Source organism: Bubalus kerabau, chromosome 11 (assembly GCF_029407905.1).
Source record: "Bubalus kerabau isolate K-KA32 ecotype Philippines breed swamp buffalo chromosome 11, PCC_UOA_SB_1v2, whole genome shotgun sequence".
Taxonomy (NCBI): Eukaryota; Metazoa; Chordata; class Mammalia; order Artiodactyla; family Bovidae; genus Bubalus; species Bubalus kerabau.
The window spans coordinates 16423070-16442007 of record NC_073634.1 but is presented as its reverse complement, the minus strand read 5'-3'; the positions used below and the strand labels follow the sequence as shown (position 1 = coordinate 16442007).

Below are 18938 nucleotides of genomic sequence, written 5' to 3'. Positions count from 1 at the left end.
CCAGAGTTTTCAAACTGGAATTAAAAGAAAATGTGTGTGTGTGTATGTGTGTGTCCATGTGTGTGTTGGAGGGGCAGAGATATTAGGCACCTCACCTCTTGTGAGATAAGACTTCCTTGGCACAAGTGTCAACTACAAATTGGCACTTGCCATGGGTGCTTGCCATCTACCTCTATAAGGGTTAAATCGTGTGTTGTTGCTGACCTTTAAGACCCCCCTGAAAGGAGTTCAAGGTGGAGAGCTGAAATGAGGCACTCTGTTCTCCAGGAAAACTGGCAGAGCAGATCTTTGGATAGATATTCTTAGGACTGATTTTATGAGCCCAACTTTTGTGTCTCCTCATATCTAGATAAGCTCTAAAATCCATCACGGTGACACTGTTCCTCATGGCTAGTGAAGGCTTTCATGAGACTAGCAGAAATCTTCTGGAAAATTACATGCTTGATTGTATGTATTCCACCTTTGCCCAAAATCACATATATACACTGACTTTCCCCCCGACCCCCTGCCTCTTTGGAGCAGTTTCCCAGATCTATCTAAGCTGCTATCTCCTGGACTGAAGGCCTTATTTTGCCTGAAATAAAGACTTGTAACTCTCACGTTGTGCTTTTTTTTTTTTTTTTTTTTAAGTCAGCACACGTATCCTTGCTTATTGAGCCATTAAACAGGATGAAACTGGTTGTTTTCCTTTGGGGCTTTTCTGAGCCTTAATGTGTTGATGGGCAACAGGACTCCCCAGGATAAGGGTGGGGCAGGAAGACTAAAGAGGACTCAGTATTCTGAGGGACCACAGGAACACTGTTCTGGAAGTACCAATGAACATCTCTCACGGAAACATCATTTGGGAAACAATGCTGAATTGATCTGTGGAACAATACCTCATTCTCTTATTTGCAGTGACATGTAAATCCTGCTCTCTTAAATTACTGGAAGACAATTTTATTGAACTGAAAACTCAGCATTTCTCCTCCTAAAGACACCTGAGCCATAAAATCTGTCTTGGGTCATTGGGGCAACTGACAGAGTTGCCCTAGGACTCCTCTCCAGGAGTGATTTTTTTTTTCAGAGTGACAAACTCATCCTATTTTTAAATAAGATGAAGTCCCTCAGTTCTGAGCAAACCAGACCATTGGTCTCCCAATTTCTTAACAGCTATTGAAATAGCAGGGATTGGCTCCAGTTGAAGCCCTTTGAGATCGGCAGGCAGGTCATCATGAAAGGCACTGTTTTAACTGATTAAGCTTTGCAAGAAAGAGTGTGGGGCATGAGAGGATGGTCACTTCCCAGGTCTCAGATGAGTCCCTGGGACTAGGTTCTTAGCTTTGCACAGGAAAGAATTCAAGAACAAGCCATAGTAAAGAGAAAGAAGGTTTATTTGGGGGAGATACACATTCTGCAGACAGAATGTGGGCCATCTCAGAAGATAAAAGAGGCCTGGAAACACAAGGTGGCTAGTTTTTATAGGTTGGGTGATTTCATAATGAGTGGGATGAGTGGGATGATTTGTTATTGCTGTGGTTTGGTCACTCAGTGGTGTCTGACTCTTTGAAACCCCATGGACTGCAGCACACCAGACTCCCCTGTCCTTCACTATCTCCTGGAGTTGGCTCAAATTCATGTCAATTGAGTCCGTAGTGCTACCTAACCATCTCATCCTCTGCGGCCCTCTTCTCCTTTTGCCTTGAATCTTTCCCAGCATCACGGTCGTTTCCGACAAGTTGGATCTTTGCATCATGTGGCCAAAGTATTGGAACTTCAGCATCAGTCCTTCCAATGAATATTCAGGGTTGATTTCATTTAGGATTGACTGATTTGATCTCCTTGGTGTCCAAGGGGGCCTCAAGAGTCTTCTCCAGCACCACAGTTTGAAAGCAACAATTGTTTGGCACTCAGCCTTCCTTATGGTCCAACTCTCACATCTGTACATGACTACTGGAAAAACCATAGCTTTAACTAGAGGGACCTTCATCAGCAAAGTGATGTCTCTGCATTTTAATATGCTGTCTAGATTGGTCATAGCTTTTCTTCCAAGGAGCAAGCATCTTTTAATTTCACGGCTGCAGTCACTGTCTGCAGTGATTTTGGAGCCCAAAACAATGAAATCAGTCACTGCTTCTGTTGCCCACCAAAATCTTGGCTTTCTCTGCCCACGGAAGCCGAATAAAAAGACAAAGAAAGTTTGAAGGAAATAGAAAGGTGCCTTTAATCCTCAGCCAGTGGAGGAGGGGACCACAGTAGGCTCATACCTCAAGGACTGTGGGCCCCCTTCCCATAAGGAGTCTAGGGGCTTTATATAAGATGAGGGCTTGCAGTCCGGGGTCTGATGAGGAACAAAGGTGTAAGGATCTTGTATTCTTCCTATCCATTGTTTCCAAAACAGTCATAGGCTGGAGTCAGTAACTCAGTAATTGAGTCTGGCAGTCTGGTGGCCCTGCAGCCTTCTCTTTATAATTCAAAAAGAGGAAAACTAAGAGTGGTGGTCTGTGATGAGACTGCCATAAAGGTAAGCACCAGATACAGGATGTGATTAGCATAGAGTCAAAGGATAATAGGTGCAAAAGGTAGTTCATTCAGAGTTAGGGGCAGAAAAGAAAATTTAGTAACAGACTAGAGATTAGGGTGGAGAAGGCAATGGCACCCCATTCCAGTACTCTTGCCTGGAAAATCCCATGGAAGGAGGAGCCTGGTGGGCTGCAGTCCATGGGGTCGCAAAGAGTCAGATACGACTGAGTGACTTCACTTTCACTTTTCACTTTCATGCGTTGGAGAAGGAAATGGCAACCCATTCCAGTGTTCTTGCCTGGAGAATCCCAGGGACAGGGGAACCTGGTGGGCTGCCATCTATGGCGTTGCACTGAGTCGGACATGACTGAAGTGACTTAGCAGCAGCAGCAGCAGAGATTAGGAACAAGTAAAAATTAGGAATGTTCAGAAAGACTAAACCCTAATAAAGGAGTGGGACAAACTGGGAAATAGGAGTTGGTGAAACGTTTACCACTGGCTTTACATGTGACAGACTTCCTAGAAGTTCAGCTCACAGCCCTCCCTCCACACACACTTATTTCTGGGGTTCCTGTTGTACCATAGTGTCAGGAGAGGTACCAGCTGCTGCAAAGTCGAATGATGAAACTGGGAATTCTATAATTATTTGAGCACGCATCATGACCCAGGTTCGATACCTGGGTTGGGAAGATCCCCTGGGGAATGGAATGGCAACCCACTCCAGTATTCTTGCCTGGGAAATCCCATGGACAGAGGAGCCTGGCAGGCTACAATCCATGGCATTGCAGAGTCAGACAGGACTGAGCGACTAACACTTCACTTCATTTCATGACCGAAAGCATGTACCAAGTGCTCCAAATCCATGGAGAATTTGGCCCGTCTGGTAGAATGGAAAAGGCTTTGGAGTCAGAGAGAACTGGTTCAAACTGGTTCAAATCTTGGCCCCTGACCTCTGGAGTTTCAGCCTCGGTAAGATTTATCTTATCAGGGACTTTGTGGTTAGGGGATGCGATGCTGCTTCTCTTCTTCTGTGATTCCTGTATGCAGCAGACTGCAGGGAGAGTCCAGGTGCCCAGGAGAAGGGAAAGAGCCTGCCCTGACACCTGCCAAGAGGATAGGTTTCAAAAATGGCAGTGTGCTCTGGGAAACTGGATGCTTCATGGGCCGAGGGAATCTCAGGAGCTGTTAGGAGACTGGATGCAAATGAGCAAAGACCCTGAAGGGAAAACCTCAGATCTCAGCAGATGCCTGGAGCTGCCCTTACCCACAGCCCCCTGGCCCTTAGACACAAGCGTGAGAAACCAAGAGGAGGAAGAACGAGAGGTCAGTCAGTCTAAACCGAAACCTGAAATCACTGAGTTCTCCTGTAAGCGGCTTGATTAAGAGTGAAGGGTTGAGACAGAAATTATGCTTAGTTGTAGGAAAACAGGTGCATTTTGAACCCCCAAGTCTGTAGTCTAAAATAATGGACCCATTACACAGGATATGCTTTCACGTATGTACTTCTATACTGGGGTACACAGACCAGAGACCACCGTTGCTCTCACACACGGCAAACATCTATCCAGTGTGTGCTGCTAACGGTCTAACAGCCAGCTTTCTGGGAAATAAAAATAACAACAATGTGATTGGTACCAGTTGCTGATTTCTGTGCTGTAAATACTCCCACGATGGTAATTTAGAGCTAACAATGCCATATCACTGAACAGTTAGAAAAATATGCACAATTAGCTCTTTGTGATCTAGTGCGGGCCAGCTCCAGCACAATGGGCAAAGTTACACTTGTACACCTATGCAGCCACTCAGAGGTACCTAGATGTGCAGGACTGTTTAGGTTCCTTTGAGAACTGAAATGCTAATTCTGTACATACACTAATACAGAAACATGCATAAAGATACAATCTCAAATACATGCCCTTGTAGATGAATTTAGTCACTTAGAACATATACAAATAAGTAATACAAATATATATATATATATATATCTACATATAGATCAATACAAGCCAAAACATGCATATAAACACATATATAAACACCCTCGTGCCTAGGAAGAGGGAGAAAACCAACCTGATTTTCTGGGATAGCTGGCTTGACCTAAGGCCCCCCCTTTAAGAACCGCTTCAGATCAAGGCAGAGAGGCTTGAAGGGCAGACTGTGTACAATCATCCATACTTGCTTCTTTGGACACCTCACCCCTTCTGGATTGTTCCTGGTGGACCTATAGGTGTGGAAGAGCTCTTGCCTTCCAGCTACCAGCCTCAGAGTCCCACCTCCGCCCTTAATCAGGCAGCCCCTCACCCCTCTCTCTTTCCCTGTAAGAAGCCAACTCCAGCCTGTCTCTGCTCTCATCCTAGAACAACAAAGGACAAGGTCAGCATGATCCCCACCCAACTTCAATCCCTCCCCATGACTTCTGCCCTGCTCCTCATCACTGCTCCTCATCACTTCCTTGTTCATCTCTTGCCTGAGTCATTGCCCCAGCTTTCTGAGTATCTTCCTGCTCCAGGCTCTTCCCTCCCATTTGTCCTGCTGTAAGGAACCTGCCAGATTAATTATCCTAGAGCACAGTGCTGAGGTCACACGTGCAGGACACATTAGGGCTCAATCCCTCTGAGGCCCCGTGACTACTTGTCCAGTGCCCACTTCCCCAGTTCACAATTTCACTTCTATTTTCTCCAAACGTCTTCCTCTCCCCAGTTTGTTCTGCAAAACATCTCTGCTGCAGAATCTGCTTGCTTCCGTCTTTAGTTCATAGTAGTATTAACTACCTCTCATATTTGTGGTACAGTGCTTTATAGTTTATAAGTACTCTTAAAACCATTCATGGACGTCCTATTATATGCCTAATACTGAGGTTAGCCCAGGAAATACAGTGCTGAGTGAAAAGAGATGTGATTGTGCTTTCATGAACCAAGCCAACATACCCTTTTGAGTGTCTTGGATCCTCAGACCCCCTGCTCCAAAATCATAAGCGGATTTGGGAGGGAAGATACTTTTCCACTATCTATTTTACCTGACCCCTCCCCCACTCCTCAGGAAATATGGCCTCCCTGGAGTCATGGGGATTAAGTAGAGAAGACAGAGAATGAAACTGGCTTGCAGATTCTTGGAGGACTTTACCAATCTTGTGAGCATCACAGGAGCAGCTGCTGGGGCATTGCAAGGCCAGTACAAAGGGGCGCTACACCTTTGCAAAGCTATATAGCCGTTAACACTTGTCTGCATTGCAACATCTTTATTTCCTTCCCATTACAGTAACTACCCACACCCATTTTAAGCAACATCTTTTATTTGTGTGAGCCTAAGCTAATTACTTTGATTTCACAGTTTCCTCATTTGTAATATGTGGTTAGAAATCTGCTATTTTCATGGGGTTGTTGGAATGATCAAATGAGATAAAGATACATAAAATAACTTTATAGAACTTTAATGTACAACACAAATGTATAGTCATTTATTCAACAGTTTTCTTCTTTAAATCAATCCTATTTCATAAATAGGTACTTAAAAACTTTGAAATATTCTGGCCCAGATGGCTAGGAGACAGGATACAGAATAGCACAATGCTAGTGGTAAAGACTATGCCAAAGCCTTTGACTGTGTGGATCACAATAAACTGTGGAAAATTCTTCAAGAGATGGAAATACCAGACCACCTGACCTGCCTCTTGAGAAACCTATATGCAGGTCAGGAATCAACAGTTAGAACTGGACATGGAACAACAGACGGTTCCAAATAGAAAAAGGAGTATGTCAAGGCTGTATATTGTCACCCTGCTTGTTTAACTTATATGCAGAGTACATCATGAGAAACGCTGGACTGGAAGAAGCACAAGCTGGAATCAAGATTGCCTGGAGAAATATCAATAACCTCAGATATGCAGATGACACCATCCTTATGGCAGAAAGTGAAGAGGAACTAAAAAGCCTCTTAATGAAAGTGAAAGAGGAGAGTGAAAAAGTTGGCTTAAACCTCAACATTCAGAAAACGAAGATCATGGCATCTGGTCCCTTCACTTCATGGGAAATAGATGGGGAAACAGTGGAAACAGTGGCTGACTTTATTTTTTTGGGCTCCAAAATTACTGCAGATGGTGATTGCAGCCATGAAATTAAGATGCTTACTCCTTGGAAGCAAAGTTATGACCAACCTAGATAGCATATTGAAAAGCAGAGACATTACTTTGCCAACAAAGGTCCATCTAGTCAAGGCTATGGTTTTTCCTGTGGTCATGTATGGATGTGAGAGTTGGACTGTGAAGAAAGCTGAGCACTGAAGAATTGATGCTTTTGAACTATGGTGTTGGAGAAGACTCTTGAGAGTCCCTTGGACTGCAAGGAGATCCAACCAGTCCATTCTAAAGGAGATCAGCCCTGGGTGCTCATTGGAAGGACTGATGCTAAAGCTGAAACTCCAATACTTTGGCCACCTCATGGGAAAAGTTGACTCATTGGAAAAGACTCTGATGCTGGGAGGGATTGGGGGCAGGAGGAGAAGGGGACGACAGAGGATGAGATGGCTGGATGGCCACCGACTCAATGGACATGAGTTTGAGTAAACTCCGGGAGTTGGTGATGGATAGGGAGGCCTGGTGTGCTGAGCAATTCATGGGATAGCAAAGAGTCGGACACGACTGAGCGACTGAACTGAACTGAGTGGTAAAGAATCTTTCTGCCAAAGCAGGAGATGTAAGAGATGTGGGTTCAATTCCTGGGTCGGGAAGATCCCCTAGAGGAAGGCATGGCAACCCACTCCAGTATTCTTGCCTGGAGAATCCCATGGACAGAGGAGTCTTGTGGGCTACAGTTCATCAGGTTGCAAAGAGTTGGAAGCAACTTAACATTCATGATTGAATTGATTGAAGCAACTTAACATTTATGCACATGCAGTAGAAATGTGAGTCACATATGTAATTTTTAAAATTTCTAGTAACTATATTAAAAAAAGATAAAACAGACTGGCAAAATTTAATAACATATCGTTTTAATTCACTATCTCCAAATAATATCAACATGTCACTTGTGTAAAAATTACAGGAGATACTTTTATATTCTGTCTTGGTACTAAATCTTGGCAGTCCTGTATTTTATACTCACAGTGCATCTCATTTGGACTAGCCATATTTCAAGTGCTTAATAGTCACCTGTGGCTACTTTGTTGGGCGGCAGACATTAATTAGCAACGCCAATAAAAATTAGTTAAGATCTATGTAGTACTTTGATTTCCACAACCCTTTTGATATATAAATCCCATGTAAGTCAGAGTAGGTGGCTGTTTAACATCTCCATTTCACAGAGGAAAAGCATCAGCAATTCTGTGTACTTTGCTCAAGGTCATCCACTAGCAAATGGTGAACTCAATTCTTATCTTCAAACATTTCTTGTGCTTCCTTTTCTAACAAGAAGTACAAAGTGAAACTTTAATATTATCATATACATAGATCCGAAGGCTCATTGGAGAAGACTCTTGAGAGTCCCTTGGACTGCATGCAGATCCAACCAGTCCATTCTAAAGGAGATCAGCCCTGGCATGAAAAGGAACAGTTCTTTCAAAATCTATCTACAATTTCCTCTTCAAAAATCCTGCCAGTTTAATCTCACCAGAATATTTTACTTCCATTATTCTAAAAATGTGCTTTGGATAAACACATTCCAGGTCTGAAGTACTATGGATGTAAATGATACAGGGGGCTTAAAAAAATCCTACCCGTCTCTCAGATACGCTCTATAATGTAGGGCTCTACTTTTAAGTACTCTTAGGGGTTAAACTGAAGTATTTCAGAGTCCCAAATAGGTAAGAAATGAAAAGACTCCTCTTTTCTAGTTTAAAAAGCACACATGCCCCAAATGTTCAAAGCACAAACAGATCCAGTTGGCTGTCAGGGGAAGAGGCGCCTAGTGCTGGGCTTCTTTTATAAGATCAGCAGGCATGTCCCGGAGATGTGGGTGGAGAATTGAGACAGGCTAGCTTGAGAATTGCCATGTGAAGCCCCTCTCCCTAGACTGATGTTCCTGAAGAGATGCTAATGGCAGCTGACTGCCCTCCTAGCCCAAGCTGCTGCCCAGAACCGCCTGGAGATGCCCACGGAGGTGTGCAGGTGCCCCGGCTTGACTCCCAGACCTGACTAGTATTGTCCCCTTCCGACCTCCCTTTCCCTGTCCCCACCCCTATAAAGAATGAGAGCTCAGTGGTGGCTGGAAGGTATCAAAAGGCTTCTAAATCCTGTCAACAACAACAAAACAATCAGTCGATCTAAGAAAGAAGTGGAAAACTTTATTCGAGCCAAATTTGATGATTATTAACTCAAGAAGAGCATCTCAGAAAGCTCTAAGAATTGTTTCACCTGTTAGAAGTCGAAGCACAGTAATACAAATTTTTTGAAAAACAGCTGTACATTAAATGACATATTATTGACAGTTTACGGAATCCAGATCTAAGTGCCATGTGACCCCCATCAAGAATAAGTGTTATCTTTAAGGAGTCGTCTTACTGATGCCAGAATTTTGCTCTTCATGGTTAAGCAGGTTTTTCTGCCGAAGGGGAGGTTCACGGAGGCTAGGTCCATGCCTAACGCAGATACACAACGCACCATAGGTGGGGGAGAGGAGACCAAAGGGCAGATAAGACTTTGGAAGTTTAAATTTTTCTTGCCAAAAAAATACGAGTTTTATTTTACAAACCAAATCTGCTGGTTTGCCTGGCAGACTACAGCCTCCAAATAGCCTCCACAAAGAACCCAACTTTCTCTGTAAGACAGCAAAAGCTGAACGCTCCCTTCTCGGTTTCCAGGACGCTTCTAGTTACTCTTGGTTACGAATATTCACAGAAGCGAAGTGTAAAGTCTGCGTGGGTACTCATGGGCGCATGGTGTGACTCTGCCATCGTCGGGCATGTGTTGGGTTGACCAGTGCGATAATTCTTTAAGACTTCCAAGGATCCCCGATCCCACACCGCGAAGGGGCTCTGCCACCGACCTGCGTCAAGATCCGTTTCACCTACAGTCTACGTGGCTCCCAAGCTTTGCGCATGCGCGAGGCGGAGCTGCCACCAACTTCCGGGCAGTGAGGGGCAAGCAAGGTGGTGACGGGTCTGGGGCGGGGGGATCTAGCCTGAACACTCCTTTCGGGCTCCTGCACTTGGGATCCCGTATCCGTCTCCAGAAGCAGGGCCCAGGAGGTGGGAATGGAACCTGCAGGAGCCGCCGCTGACTCCACTATCCCGCCGGGTGCACCAACCCGACCTGCCGCTCCGGGGCTGGGGGCGGGCCGCGGAGCCACGCCCCACGCACGAGCGCCGGGAGTCAGCTGGACCGCACCGGTGTTCACGTGACGCGGAGCGGTGCCCTGTGGACTAGAGGGAGGGAGTCTCAGCCGGGAGGGAAGCGAACGGCGGGATCCGCGGTGGCGGTAGCAGCAGCATGGTTACGCTGTACGGGGGCGTAGAGGGGTGAGTGCGGTCCGGAGCGGGGAGGCCGGGAGGGGCGTCTTGGGCCACTCTGGCACGAGGAGAGGGGGCGAAAGGAAGGTTGTAGCCCGGCCGGCAGGCTGGTGATCTCCCGCCTCAGTGAGGGTTCGGTCACCTGGGCTTTGGGGCTGCGGGGCCTTGCGGAGGAGGTGTGCAGGCGCAGCGGTGCCCTTGGGTCGAGTACTTTGCAGGCACTGTTTGCCACGGCCACACCCCGGGTGGGTCCTTTGTGTTTTGTGGCGGAAACACTCCCCTTTCTCGCAAGAAAGACCCACTCCACCGGAGTTCAGCTGGAGCAGCTTTCTTTTTTCCATTACTGCTCCCGAGAGTTTTGCAGAACAGGTGTCAGGTGTGAAGTTGCTGGACTCGGGGTGGGGAGCGGGAGTGTGGTGGAATCCGGAACAGTGAGCTTTGCCAGAAGGTATCTGGCATCTAAGGGACATCACAGGTGGCGCAGTGGTGAAGAATCCGCTTGCCGCTGCAGGAGACGCATTGCATTCCTAAGTTGGGAAGATCCCTTGGAGGAGGAAATGGCAGCCCACTCCAGTAATCTTGTTTGGAGAACCCCATGGACAGAGGAGCCTGGTGGGCTACAGTCCATAGGGTTGCAAAGAGTCAGACGCGGGGACACACACACACACACACACACACACACACACACACACACACGACCTGAAGCTGGGGCTAGCAGGACAGCTGCTAGCCTGTCCTGATGTCTGAAACCCCTCCATTCTTTTCTTTGGTTTAATCCTCCCCGTTCTTATCGGCACTTAAGCCTCCTCACACTAGATCCAGCCCTCTTGTTCTTGCATATTTCCTGCTGGGAAGCTTGTCTGCCAGACTTTTTGTAGTAACTTTTCTCCTCAGTATCACCATGGGCAAGACTTTTGCCCTGTCTGGGCTTCAGTTACCACATGTGTGAAGTGAGAAGAGCAATGAATAGAATGATCGCTAAAATTCCCTGCCAGTGACAACATTCTATGAATCTGGGTGTGTCAGATCAGAGTAGAGAGTGGCTGTTGTCTGAGCTAGAGCATTTTTTAATCTGAGCTTGGATTACTTCTATAACAGTCACATCTCACTGCAGACACATGGGCCCCAGAGTCTTTTCTTTCACGTGCATGGTTATGATCAATCTCTCCTGCCCTATATCTATCGCAGTTTTTTAAACTAAGTACAGAAGTTTGTATTCATCCTGGTCATATTCGTGTGTAACATATAAACCTTTTTACCAGTTTGTTAAGTTCTTTGGGGACAGTGTGCCACCTCATGCATTAACTACCCCTTGAAACTTCTTGTCATCTTTGAGTTTGATCAGCAGGTCTTCAGTGTCCTCTTCTGATAGTCTTAAAAGTACTGAACAATAAAGAAACATACATCACACCACCACAGACCTCCCTCCAAACTACCATGTCCCAGCATTTGACCATTAGTTGCTTAAGCAGATATTAACTCTCCCTCCCAACTGGTCAGTGTCTCTTACAAGGGTGACTTAAAGACCTTGGCAGCTGAATCTGCTAAAGGCAACCTTTAGCTATTGTGAGAGAAGTAGAGAGACATGCCGTTCCTTTTATCTACCTGTGCCAAGTGTGAGGGTAAAGAAATGATCCAGAGCTTGACCCCATGGACCTTGTAGTTTAGTGAGAGGCAGACAGGAAAACAGCTTAACACACTTTTAATACAGAGGAGTCCGGGGTGCGTGGGGTGGGGGACACTGACACGGCTGAACTAATGGAGCTCTGGTGGCTGGCTGGCCACACATCAGAGGTTTCAAGGGCAAAGGGTCTTGAAGGATAAGTAGGATGCTCCCGAGGGAAGCTGAATGGGAACTGCATTTCGGAAGTCCAAGCGCATAGCAATCACCCAGCCACAGAGGAAGGTTTGGGAGTGGTAACTGGGTTTGCTGAAGCTATCTCCCTCACACTGGGCTCTGCCTGTGACAAGGACTGCACAGGGTTTGCTGTATCTGCAGGTTTTTCCGAGTTAAGACTGAGTGCCCCCTTGTGTTCTGTAGGGGAGGCACACGATCCAAGGTCCTTTTACTCTCAGAGGATGGGCAGATCCTGGCAGAAGTGGATGGACTCAGCACAAACCACTGGGTAAAGGCCACACCGAGGGGACTAGTAGGCTTGATTGTGGTTTTATTCTCTGTAATTCCTGTTAAGGTGGTGGCTGGGGACTCACTTAGCAGCCTTTGGGGCAACACAGGTCATGCACGCCTTTGTAACACCTCCTTCCCTTGATTGGGGCCAGCTGATCGGGACAGACAAGTGCGTGGAGAGGATCAACGAGATGGTGAACAGGGCCAAACGGAAAGCAGGGGTGGATCCTCTGGTTCCTCTCCGAGGCTTGGTGAGTCTGGGTAGCGCTTGGAAATTAGGTCACAGCAACGCTGAGACAGTGAGTTTGAACTTGAGGAGTCTGGTGACTGCAGAGGGAAAGACGTACATTCTTGTGGCTGCATTGTCACCTACAAGCCACAGGATTGGAAGAACAAAGGGCTTTGGAGAGCCTTAAGGCCTTGGTTTGAATCCCAGCTTTGTCACTCAACATCTGGGTGACCCTCAGCACGTTACTTATCTTCTCTAAGCCTCAGTTTCTTCATTTGGGAAATGCAGATAACAGTAGCTACCTCAGTTGCTGGGAAAGTAAAATGACATGATACATCCCAAAGTGGTTCGCACAGAGCCTGATGCATGAGCGCTGATTACATGTTAGCTAATATTCCTGGCTCAGAGCTTACTTTCAGGCCACTGTAGCTCTGGCTTCTCCCTGGACGTGTTTGTGAGATGTCCTGCAGGCATGGCGAAACGCCATGCATTCCAAACCAAGCTCCTCTTTCCTCCGCTTGCTCCTCTGCCTGTTTTTTCTAAGGGCGCTGTTGTCCTTCCCAGCTCCAAACCTGGTGGTGTTGAATCCCTTGTCTTGTCCATGCTCAGTCCCGGTTCTTGCAGCCTCAGCCTTCTGCTGAGGCACTGTGTGGGGTGGAAGGAGGACTGGGCTGCATGAACAGGGAAGGCCCAGCTGTAGCAGGCAGGGGCAGTCATCAGGAGGGGAGGGGGCTGAGAAAGGAGCTGGATCTGGGCTTCTGCTTGCTCGCTCACCTCCCGCATGGCCTAGGGCCTATCTCTGAGCGGTGGGGATCAGGAGGATGCGGTGAAGACGCTGATGGAGGAGCTGAGGGACCGATTTCCCTACCTGAGTGAAAGCTACTTAATCACCACCGATGCCGCCGGCTCCATCGCCACAGCTACGCCGGATGGTGAGGAGGTGGAGGGAGGGGTGAGGTTGAGAACCGGTTTTCTTGGGGAAGCCCCTTAGGTTTAGCTGGCAGAACTTGACTTGCAAATGTCTGGGGAGCAGCCTCCACATGGCCCCCACTCCTTTCATTAGCAGAAGTTTGCCTAGAGCAAGGACTAGGCAGAGGAGGGAGGGCAGGAAGGGTATCTTCAGAGGAAGTGAGACAGGAGTCAAACACAGGAGTCCACTGCAGAGGAGGAATGGGCCGTGCAGTGATGAAGCTGGCTGGGGACAGCAGCCAGTGCTGAAAAGACTGGGAGGAACTGTTGGGAATGTAAAAGCTATGGGATCATGAGATGGCCTGTTTTGCCAACTGTCCCATCTTGGAGAAGTTACAGAACTCTCTGAATTTCAATTTCCTCATCTAGAAAATGGGGATAATTGTATTCTTAAGGTGGTTTAGAGTCTTGAATGAGTAGCACTGTGTGAACAGGGTCTCACACAACCCCTGGCACATGGCAGGGACTCAGTAAAGCAGGTAGTCATTTGAAGGCTGGCTGGGCACGGAGACACAGACTCGGGTTCCTCTTTGGAGAAGGTCTCTGTGTGACTGGAGTTCTTTTGAGACCCAGGCCCTCCGCCTTCAGGCGGGAAGCTAGCTGGGCTGGGTTTTCTCCCCAGAGCTGGGTGGTGATCCATTTGCTTGGGGCTGGTTTCTGTCCGTCCTTTCCTCAGTTGGAAGCTGTGAGCTCTGTGCAGAGTCAGCCACGCTGAGCCTCCTGTGCCCTTTCCAGGTGGGATCGTGCTCATCTCTGGGACAGGCTCCAACTGCAGGCTCATCAACCCCGACGGCTCTGAGAGCGGCTGTGGCGGCTGGGGCCACATGATGGGAGATGAGGGCTCAGGTGAGCTCCCGCCGAGTGGGCCTGTCCCAGGGTCCTGGACCTTCCCTCCCTGCGGCTCCCCATCTTCCTCTCCCCTCAGCCTGAAGACCCCTGGGGGCTCTTGGGGGGACAGCGCCTGAATCTGAGCACAGGGTAATGACTAAGATCGTCGAGATGCAAATGCTGGGTTAGTGGCAGGCCCTGCTCTTCAGCAGTAACTTGCACCCTGGACTCAGACTCATGCCTCAGCATAACAGCTGTTGCTATCTGTGTTGACCTTTGGAGTCCTTTGGAGGGAACTGACACTCTGAAAGTTAAGGCCATGGATGTCACGAGATGCATGCTAGTCTGCTAGCGGGAAAGGGGTATAGAAACTCCTTCCACCGTCACCTCTTTATAGGTAGCAGGTGTACATGTTCATGAAGGCCGTTATGGTCTTGTTCCTGGCCGTGACGACAGTGGTTTTAGGCGCAGCTGGCTGACCCGGTCTTTATTTGGGGATGGGAGCGGAAGTGACACAGCTTCACCTGTTCTATCTCCCCCTCCAGCTCTCCCTTATATCGATCAGATACAGTTTAATTAGAGGACTCCAGACTGGGAATCGGGGCACCTAATTCTCTGTAATACCCAACCCTGTCTAGGTCTGAGTGTCCTTCCCTGTGAACTTGGGGAGATTGTCCTGTCTTCTTAGTCCTCTCTGCTCTCTGCAGCCTACTGGATTGCACACCAAGCAGTGAAAATAGTGTTTGACTCCATCGACAACCTAGAGGCGGCTCCTCATGACATTGGCTATGTCAAACAGGCCATGTTCAACTATTTCCAGGTACTTGTACCCAGTAAACATGCCGGGTGGATAGGACCGTGGGAGACGGAGCAGGAGTGGATTCGGGAGAGGGACTGGGTGGGCCGGGGAAGTCGGAGTGAACTGTGGGTCAGAGCTGGAGGATGGAGAAGTCGTCAGTGGGGACAGGATTCAGAATGAGGTGGATGCTGCTTTCCCCGAGGGTGGCAGGCATGAGGAGTGGGGCCAAGCTAGACTTCATCCTTGGGCAGCTAGACTCTGTGGGGAGGTGAAGGCAGATGCCATTTTAGGCTGGAAGGAGAGGTGCAGGGTGAGATTGGGAGCCAGTGCACACAGACCCAGGGGCAGCAGATTCGGTCTGATCAGGTCCGATGGACCATGAGCCACCTCTGGCCTGTGTGGTCAGGGAGGAGAGCCTGATAAAGAGGTGGGCAGGGAGAGTTCTTGGGTAGGTACAGCCTCCCACCCAGGGCGGCAGGGATTGACTGCCCTTGGCTGAGCTGTGCTCATTTGCAGTGGGTTAGGAAACAGCTGCCTTTAGCTGCACTAGAGGTGGAGGTGGGGAGAGGAGAAGGGAAATCAGTTTATTTGATAGGCATCTCTCTGGCTGAGGGCCCTATGAGCAGGCAGGGGTCTGACCTGACTCAGCAGATTGGTTCTGAACTCCACTAATGTGTCTGCTCCTCCCTCTCTCATCCTTTAGTCATTAAGTCGTTACAAAGATTAATTGACTAAGGGTGTGTAACATGCTTAACATGCTCAAATTTTAGTGCCCCCACCTTCCGTTTTAGTAATGTTGTCTAGGGAGTCCCTCATTCTTTGGGACCTTCAAAGGCGTCATGGGTGTGTAAGTTTGTTGTGATAGAAGATGAACCTGTGGTGAAATACGTGTGGGGAAAACAAATCCGTTTCTTTTTGATCTACCCTGTGCCATTTAAGGGGGAGGTGCGGTGAGCAGTAATCGTCAGCACCTGAAGAAACTACAGAGCACTCTCTGGTGAGACCAGACCGCTCTGCGTCGTGTTCAAGCGACCCCTAAAGAGCAGTAGATGCCATGCTGGGGAAAACAGAGAACTTCTCTCAAACGACACATCTCCAATCCTTGTACTCTCTCAAGCTTAAATGAATATTACTCCAGCTCTTATAACAGTAGAGACAGCAGGAAGGCCAGCTGGGTGGGCAGGCTGGGAATTTTCCTCTGCCTCTGCTGACTGTCTTGTGCCCTCTCTGTCTCCCAGGTGCCAGATCGGCTAGGAATCCTCACCCACCTGTATAGGGACTTTGATAAATCCAGGTTTGCTGGGTTTTGCCGGAAAGTTGCAGAAGGTACTGGAGATGGGGCAGGGTTTTGTCTGATTTTGTTCTGCAAAGACCTCCCTATTTGGAGGATGGAGTAGGATTCAGATGGGGATTGGAAGTCAGTTTCCCTTTGACCAAGCAACCTTAGTTTTCTGCCACCATGGGCCTTCGTACTGGTGGGCCACAGGGTGGGAGCAGAAGGACGCTCAGGTTGTGTGGACAGTTGTTTTATGTTGCCAGTTTCTCTTCCTGACAGCTATCAGGGCTTGTGCAGGCTGTATGTCTGTATCTGAGACATTCATGAAGCAGTTATCCTTTGGGCAAATCTATAACTTTCTTTTTTATCCAGTGATACCCAGAGGACTAGGGGATTACAGAGAGGTTAGGCTTATTTGGTTGGGTATCAGGAGAAGTTGAGCGAGGTCTCGTGTGTCTGCACATTGCTTTTTCTCCACTGTATGGTCCACACTCCCCTCATTTCCCTGAGGCTGATTCCTGCAGCCTCAGGGCATTGTAGGGCCCCCTTAGATCCTGCTGGCCTGAGGCCCTTTCAGAGCAGAGCCAGGGAAGGGGCTGGGCTGACCAACAGCAGACTGTTGGAGGTGGGTGGGGGGCCCCGACAGCAGTACCAGCTAGCTGTTCAAGTTCTGGCTTCCCAGAGCTGAGAGACCTGCAGGGACAGACTGAATGACTCAGTGAAGTTAGAGTACAGACCAGGCACCAGTGTTTTGCCCAAGGGGGGCGCCCTTTCTTGAGTGTCTGGAGTGAGCCACGTCTGTGCAGGACACTATTCTGGGGTGGAAGTCCCTGGTGGGGGCGGGGGGAGTGAGGACGAGAGGCCCACCTGGAGGCTGGCTTACCACCTGTCAGCAGGCGAGCCCCGACTCCTGACTGAGCCCTCTGCTAGCTGTCGGCTCTCCCCCAGAGAAAGCCGCAGAGAAAGCGAACAAGGCGGCAGCCCCCTCGGTGCTCACCCACTGCGTTTCCTCCTCCCCACCCAGGCGCTCAGCAGGGAGACGCCCTTTCCCGTTACATTTTCAGGAAGGCCGGGGAGATGCTGGGCAGACATGTGGTGGCAGTGTTGCCTGAGATTGACCCGGTGAGTTGAGGGGGGAATCGGAGGTTGGGAAGCTGCTGACCCAGATCCGGCTCTTTCCTGTTAGGATGAGGTGGTCTCATCAAACTCTTTGTAAACTGGATACAACTCTAAAGTAACGTAGGGTATGAGGAAAATTCTGTGGGAAGTCTGTAACCAAAAAATGGTTTGGTTCGGTGCCTGCCCTTCGAGGCTGGTCCCATGGTGTTTGTATATATAACAGATTGGCTGGCTGTGGGGTCTGTGCTGTTGCGTCTCGTTCAGTCCTGCTTCTGTCCCTTCCCCTCCCTTCTCTTTCCTTGCTCTCTGTTGGTCCTTAACCCATTATTCCTTTCCCTTCTTTCCCTTGCCTTTATGAGTCTATTTTCCTTTTCCTTGAGTCCACCTTCTGGCTCTTGGCTAGAGGGAGAGTGTCTAGGGTAGGTTGGGTTGGTCCTAAAAAACTGCCCCCTCTGGCACTGGCGAGGCTTGGTCACCCCCAATTTCCATTTCTGCTTTCTGCCAGGTCTTATTCCAAGGAGAGATGGGCCTTCCCATCCTGTGCGTGGGCTCTGTGTGGAAGAGCTGGGAGCTGCTGAAGGAAGGTGACCATAGGCTGGGGGGCCTTGTGGGGATGGGCAAGGGTGAGGGATGGGGCTGGAAAGCGGGTGGCCTGGGCAAACTGCCTGCCTTGGGGAGGATTTGGGACCTGGGCCCCGAGGCCTGGACAGGCTACTGATGTCTCAGGCCAAGACCCTCAACCTTCACTCTTCCAGGGAGCCTTTTTTCACTGTCCCATCCAGCTTCCTCGAACTCTTAAAAAAAGTTCTTTTCCAAAGGATTTACTAAATAAGCCCCGCCTTTTAAAAATTAAAGACAGATCTAACTTGAAGTCAGAGCTTCTGACCAGCATGTCGTGACAGCCCAGTCATTATAATCCTACCTCGAAGGGCAGAAGTGTGCCTTCTACCTCGCAGCTTGTTAAGTGGCTGTGTGGTTTTCATAACACTGCCGTAGCTCTAGGACCCGATGGAACCCCCAGGTGGCGGGGGGGCCATGGGCTCCAGTCTCCCACAGCCATCCCTGGGTCTCTGCTGCCTGCTGCACCATCTGTGAGGGGTTTGGCACGTGGGTCCCCTCAGGAGGCCTCTGAGCCTGGCCCTCTTCTTTGCCTCCCTCTGTCCCCACCTTTTTCCTGGTCTCTTACCTCCTCTGCATTTTTTCCTCCAGGTTTCCTTTTGGCGCTGACCCAAGGCAGAGAGATCCAGGCTCAGAACTCCTTCTCAGGCTTCACCCTGTTGAAGCTTCGACACTCCTCCGCCCTGGGTGCGGCCAGCCTTGGGGCCAAGCACATCGGGCACCTCCTCCCCATGGACTACAGTGCCAATGCCATTGCCTTCTACTCCTATACCTTCTCCTAGGGCACCGGCCCTGGCTGTACCCTCTCTAAGCAAGCCCAGTGGACATTGGGTGCTGGAAGGCAGGAGGCTTTTTCTCCTTTTCCTTTTTTTTTTGTAAAAAAAGAAACATATATAGAAGAAAATAAATGCACTTTAACCACTCCCAGCTGGATTGTTACCAAGCACATTTGCTGTGTACATCCTCAGCTTACTTGCCAGCAGGTATCCCAGAGGGCTCTGAAATGGTTTAGCTTGGGGTTTAAAGCCCC

General features: G+C 48.8%; 1 protein-coding gene and 1 long non-coding RNA gene across 3 annotated transcripts; one reads left to right on the top strand and one right to left on the bottom strand.

Annotated features, from left to right (window-relative positions):
• Window positions 1-8758: 8758 nt before the first annotated feature.
• On the bottom strand, window positions 8759-9647 carry LOC129622879 (uncharacterized). The gene is made up of 2 exons (XR_008700167.1): window positions 9480-9647; window positions 8759-9072 (listed from the first exon to the last, which is right to left on the bottom strand). It is a non-coding gene; the product is annotated as an uncharacterized LOC129622879 (long non-coding RNA).
• A 141-nt stretch (window positions 9648-9788) lies between these two features.
• Window positions 9789-18835, top strand: NAGK (N-acetylglucosamine kinase). 2 transcript variants are annotated; one of them, XM_055539707.1, is made up of 10 exons: window positions 9789-9951; window positions 11984-12068; window positions 12223-12321; window positions 13090-13231; window positions 14004-14114; window positions 14804-14916; window positions 16134-16221; window positions 17196-17293; window positions 17796-17874; window positions 18500-18835. In XM_055539707.1, the coding sequence occupies exons 1-10, from the start codon at window positions 9923-9925 to the stop codon at window positions 18688-18690; spliced, it is 1035 nt and encodes a 344-aa protein (XP_055395682.1). In that variant the 5' UTR covers window positions 9789-9922; the 3' UTR covers window positions 18691-18835. The 2 variants fall into 2 exon arrangements, with proteins under 2 accessions (XP_055395682.1, XP_055395683.1); XM_055539708.1 differs by lacking the exon at window positions 11984-12068 and having other exon boundaries at window positions 9818-9951.
• Window positions 18836-18938: the final 103 nt, after the last annotated feature.

Bases quoted from the DNA above. Each gene is read 5' to 3' on its own strand.
- NAGK (XM_055539707.1), top strand. From the start codon at position 9,923: ATGGTTACGCTGTACGGGGGCGTAGAGGG. The intron at 12,322-13,089 runs GTGAGTCTGGGT...CGCATGGCCTAG, and splicing joins TGGTTCCTCTCCGAGGCTTG to GGCCTATCTCTGAGCGGTGG. The intron at 13,232-14,003 runs GTGAGGAGGTGG...TGCCCTTTCCAG, and splicing joins CGCCACAGCTACGCCGGATG to GTGGGATCGTGCTCATCTCT.